Source organism: Aedes albopictus, chromosome 1 (genome assembly GCF_035046485.1).
Source record: "Aedes albopictus strain Foshan chromosome 1, AalbF5, whole genome shotgun sequence".
NCBI lineage: Eukaryota > Metazoa > Arthropoda > Insecta > Diptera > Culicidae > Aedes > Aedes albopictus.
Window position 1 is genome coordinate 141311221 of NC_085136.1, and position 5871 is coordinate 141317091.

Genomic DNA, 5871 nt, shown 5'->3' on the forward strand with positions numbered 1-5871 from the left:
TCAAAAAATAACTTATGGAAAACATGAGTTACTCCATAAGTTTAAAGTGTTTTGCGTCACCTCGCAATCTGGGAGGACAGAGTGAACCTTTTTAACGACAAATTCTAATATAGTCGAAGAATAACTTATGGACAACTTGAGTAATTCCTTAAGTTGAAAGTGTTTTGCGTCACCTCGCAATCTGGGAGGACAGAGTGAACCTTTTTAACGACAAATTCTAATATATTCAAAAAATAACTTATGGAAAACATGAGTTACTCCATAAGTTTAAAGTGTTTTGCGTCACCTCGCAATCTGGGAGGGCAGAGTGAACCATTTAAGTCAAAAACTTCAATATATTTCAAGAATATCTTTTTTGACAGTCTTGAATAATTTGGTGGAAGTTATAACACAAAATGTTTAATCAAATTTGGTAGAAGAAATAAACTGTTAGAAAGTTTTAAATCATATTTTCTGTTTTCTAAAAGGTACAAAAAACACGTTACCACGCAACTTGGGAGAACTTGATGAACCAGATTTGATTATTTATACAATTATCACTTTGAATATATTTCAAAGTTATAGGAGACAGAATAATATTCTCTTCAGCTTTAAGTAGTGCTTGATTTAAAAAAATATATGTATATGTAATGCATTACCTCGCATCGTCTTACCTAAAAATCAAATGCATGAACTATTTGAATATTTCTACTTTGGAGAAGAGTGTGAATTTACCCTGGGATTTTCGGTTTTTTTTATAGAGTCAAACTGAGCACCCTCCCCCAAGATTCATTTTATTACCTAAAAAAAATGTAACAGTAAAATACGAATCCTTTTGATTTTCCCAACGCTGTTGTAGGTGGCTAGAATCAGAATGTGAAATCTCTACAAAAGCGTTCGCCATGTGGGTAGATTAGTAGCCGGAGAGATAAGTATTGAACTGCCATGGTTGTCAGAAGAAACTGAAAGATATCGAAAAAAGGGTTAATCATAAAATAGGTACTGAAACGAATTCCCAATTTTTAAACAGTTGAAAAATTGGGAATACGTTCCCGATCTGACAAATAGTGCGCTGTGCAGCGGACCTGGTTCTCTATTCAGTGCACGGTCTAGGAGAAAAAAAAGGATTTTTGCGTGTCAAAATTTCGGTTTTAAATTTTACGAACAATATAGCCCCTTCTATTAATTTCACTTCACGGTGAAAACAGATCACAGTGACACATTAAAAATACAGTAAATTATTGATTTCAGTGAAATGTGGGATTATGAAATAAGAAAATCATGTTTTCCGTACTTTACTAGTTTCATTTTTTTGTTTTCACCGTAAAGTGACATTCGTTAAAAGGCCAAAATTACGCACATATTTTTCGGGTTCGTTAGTTCTATCCACATAACGCAATACCTGAAGGAACCCCTTAAAGAACTCAAGAAAGAATCTGAAGAAGAGCTCGGGAAAGATTCACTGAAAGAACTATTGGAGGAATCCCTCTAAATGAATTTCTGAAGGGAACCATGGAAGAACTCCAAAAGGATTCAATGAAGGAACTCCTGGAAGCATAATTAATGTAACTCCCTGGGCACCTCTGAAGGAACTCCTAAATTAATCCCTATAGGCAATCCTTGAGGATTCATTAACTCTTCAGGACGCGCGCTGTTGTAAAAAGTAAAACACTACAAAACCTCGCTCGTCGTATGCAGCGCGAGCGCTGTGCAGTTTCGGTTGCTTGATGGCGAGCGTCCTGGAAGGTTAAAGGGGCTCTAGGAAGGATCCCCGGTGGAATTGGATTAAACCTTGAAGGAACTCCTGAAGGAATTCATGAAAAAACTCCTCGAGGAGTTCCCAAAGAAATTCCTTGAAGGATTTCTAAAAAAAAATATCTGCGGGAACTCTTGGATTAAATCTTGCAGGAACTCCTGAGGGAGCCCCTGGAATAACTGCGGAAGGATTTACTGAAGAACCTCTTGCAGGAATTCCCAAAGTAAATACTTAAGTTTTCTTAACTATGAAAAAATTCCAGGAAGATTTCAACAAAGGAACTTCTGAAAAGATCCCAAATTAAATTCATTGGGAATTTTCTGAAAGAACTCCTGGGTCAAATGCCAGATGGTACTCCATGAGAAATCCTTGTAGGAACTCATAGATTAAACCTTGAAGGAACTTTTGGAGGAATCCCTGGAAGAACTACAGCAGGATTAAAAAAAAAACAGGCACGGACAACGTCATCAGCTTTCGGCCGTACAGACTGTTTTAAACTTAACATTAGACAACGGACAACGGAGCATGCACCAGTGGAAACGTGGAAGAAACTATTCTCACGAAAAGTTTCAACACCCGAAGCGGGAATCGAACCCTCACCCCATAGCATGGTGCGATTATAAGCTTGGTGACCCTAACCGCACGGCTACGAGGCTCCACACTCCTGGGGGAATTCCCAAAGGAACTCTTGGAAGGATCTCTTAAAGGAACTCTTAGACCCTGAATGAACTCTTGGAGGAACCCCTGCAGGATTTCTCAAAAAAAAAATTTTGAAGGGATCCCTAAACAAACTCCTGGAGTAATCCCTGGAAGAAATACTAAAGGAAGTCATGAAAGAATCCCAGGAGGATTCCACAAAGGATCTCCTGGAAGGATTCCTAATGGAACTCCTTGAGAAATCCCTGAAAGAACTGTTGTATCAAACCTTGTAAGAACTGCTAAATAAATTTCCTGGAGGATTCCATGAGGATTCACTTAAGGAAATCCTAAAAGAAAATTTACAGCATACTTTGATAACACTCCTGGAAGAATCGCTAATGGAACTCATTTAAAAATCTTTGCAGGAACTCCAGGATTTAATCTTGCAGGAACACCTGTAAAAAAAAATCCGGGAGGATTCGTTGAAGGAACTCCCGGAAGGATTTCAAATGGTATTCCTTAAGAAATCCCTGAAGGAACTCCTGGATTAAAAATTTAAAAACCTCCTGGAGAAATCCGCAAAGGAACTTCTGGAAAGATGCCTAACTTCTTGAGAAATCGCTGAAGGAAACCCTGGAATATACCGTAAAGAAACTCCTGGAGGAATCCCTAAAGGAACTCTTGGAGGAATCTTTGTATGAACTCAAGAATGATTCACTGCAGGAAGTCCTGGAGAAATACAAAAAAAAAATCCTGGTGGATTATTTGACGGAATTCTTGGAAGGATCTTCAATTCAACTTCTTGAGAAATCCCTGAAGTCCCTCCTGATTTGGAACTTGTAGATAAAATCCAGAAGGAATTCCTGGAAGGATTCAAATTCTCCACGAGAAATCCCCCCAAAGAAACTCCTGGCTTGAATTGACTTCTGCAGGAATATCTGGAAGGATACTAAATTGAGCTTTATGAGAAATCCCTCACGGAACTCCTGGGTCGAACCTTGATAGAACCCCTGGAGGAATCCATGGAAATATTCCAACATGATGCACGGAAGGTACTCCTGGAGGAATCCCCAAAGGACTCTGGCAGTATTAACTGAAGCAATTCCTATAGAAATACCTGAAGGGAGTACTGAAGAAAACTATGAAAGAGCTTCAGCAGGACTCCATGGAGGAACTCCTGGAAGGATTTCTGATGAAACTCCTTGAGAAATTCCTGAAGGAACTCTTGTATTAAACCTTAAAACTTCCGAAGGAATCACTGGAAGAATTCAAAGTGGATTCACTGGTAAAAACTCCTAAAACGATTTTTTGCTCGACCTCAACATGTACATATGTATAACCCCTTAACTTAAACCTTGAAGGAAATCCTGGAGGAATCCATGGAAGAAATCCATCACGATTTACGGAGAGAACTCATCGAGGAATCCCCATATAAACTTTTGGCAGGATCTCCAATGATTTTTTTTAAAGAAAATCCTGTAGGAACTCCTGGAGGAATCCCTACAGGAACTCCTAGACCTGGACCTACCCTAAGGATTCTGGAAGGATTTACTGAAGGAACCTCTGGAATACCTGAAGAGAATGCTGAAAGAAGCCATGAAAGAACTCCATGAAAGTACTCCTGGAAGGATGTCTTATGGAACTCCTGGAGAAATCCCCAAAGGAAGTCCTTGATTAAAACTAAAAACTCCTAGATCAATCCCTGGAAGAACTCAAAGAGGATTCACTGAAATAATTCTTGGAGAAATCCCTGAAAGAAAACGTGGAGAATTCTATGAAATATCTTGTGGAGCTTCTTAACAATTCCCTGAATAAACTTCTGGTTTAAACCTAGAGAAAACTCGTGGAGGAATCCCCAAAGAAACTTGTGGAAGGATCCCTAATGAAATTCCTTGAGAAACCCTTGCATGAACTCCTAGATAAATCCCTGAAGGAATTCCTGGAAGGTTCCCAATTGGTTCTTAAATGGAATTCCACGAGAAATCCCTAGAGGTATTCTACCTCTAGGAGGAATCCATGCATGGAAAACTCCAGCAGAATTTACGGTAAGAACTCCTGGAGGAATCCCCACAGGAACCAGCAATAAAATATTGACTTAGCCAGGGAAAAACAAATCACCGGCTGGATTTTACCCGTCGAATCAGAAAATGACAGTTATGGGGAACGAACTTTCTCAATCTAAATCGACTTACCTCGACGCACCGAAAGGCCCCCTAAAGAAGCATTTTAGGAATCCAGTTCCCTCACCAACCGCTTGCTCCGATGGCCGGATCCGTGCTAAAGTCGTACCGAACCTTGATGCAGCTGGTGAACTGCGGGATGGTATCTTCCAGTGCGATCCGTAGGAGTACGTTTTTAACCCCGAACATGTAGTAATCAGAGATAGTGTCCAGCGACTAGATGGCAGCCCATGGCCAGGAGGGATCATGATGTTGAAAATAAGCTGCATGGTGGCGTTAACGATTTCCGGCATTTGCACTGACTTCGGATTGATAAGTTTCCAGAAGGTATTGCAGAACAGCTCCGCTTCCAGCAAGGTCGGCATATCCGTGTCAAAAACTTAATCCGGAATTCTTGGTACCGGTACTGTTCTAGGTGATATCTCTTGAGGCTTTTCGACATCGGTCGGTAGTCCCCTCGGGAGATTGCAGAAAAGGCCAAACAATCGGGTCGCCATCGGCCTCGCATGCCCGAAGGCCAGGTTTTGAGTGACACTGCATCAGCACTATGGAACCGGCAAACTTTCTTGACTCGTTTCTTGATTTGAGGATTTGAGAACCTTCCTCCGGCTGGCGTCCGGTTCCTCGGTGTAAGTCGACCTAAATAACAGAGAACCTAATTAAATCCGGAACTCATTTTTTGATACGGAAAAACAAAACAGCACTAGAGTGTCTCGAGTGTACCTACCTGTTTCGGTGTTTTATCCAATCTCGTTAAACTGCACCATCCTGGCTTTCGAACCCTTCGTCGCTGAACTAATCAATGCCTGCTGTGTGTATTTTTCGTCCGGACGACGGCTACTTGCTGACTGCTGTGGCTGCGGGGAAAACTATTACACCTGAAATAGTCAGTGAATGAACAAATGATAATGAAATGTAATGTTATTTGTGTAATTATATTGAATTTTTACCGGAGATTTCTGCTTCCGTGTTGCCGCTCCAAGCTCCAAACAGTTTCAAACTTTTTTTTTTTTATTTTTTTTTTGTTCACGAATTGACAGATGGGTAAATACGAATCCATGTATATTAGTGATGCTAACGAGCCTGGATAAAACAAAGAGGAGAAACGTCAAAATTGGAACAGTCGATTTTATGTCATCCCCATAGTTCCAATCGAGCAGGAGACCTGTCAAAACGACAAGGATTCGCCACTTTGGTATACTCGAGACACTTTAAGTGATGCCATGTATAGGCAAACGAAGATCAACCAAAATCGAGGCAGAAGTTATCGGTCGAAATAATGTATGGGAATTTGAACATTTTTCCAAATATTTTAAA

At 40.3% G+C, this 5871-nt stretch overlaps 1 protein-coding gene across 1 annotated transcript; it reads right to left on the minus strand.

Moving 5' to 3' along the window:
* Positions 1 to 258: 258 nt before the first annotated feature.
* Positions 259 to 5275, minus strand: LOC134285730 (uncharacterized). Its single transcript, XM_062847070.1, has 2 exons — positions 4567 to 5275; positions 259 to 941 (listed from the first exon to the last, which is right to left on the minus strand). The coding sequence occupies exons 1-2, from the start codon at positions 4917 to 4919 to the stop codon at positions 932 to 934; spliced, it is 363 nt and encodes a 120-aa protein (XP_062703054.1). The 5' UTR covers positions 4920 to 5275; the 3' UTR covers positions 259 to 931.
* Positions 5276 to 5871: the final 596 nt, after the last annotated feature.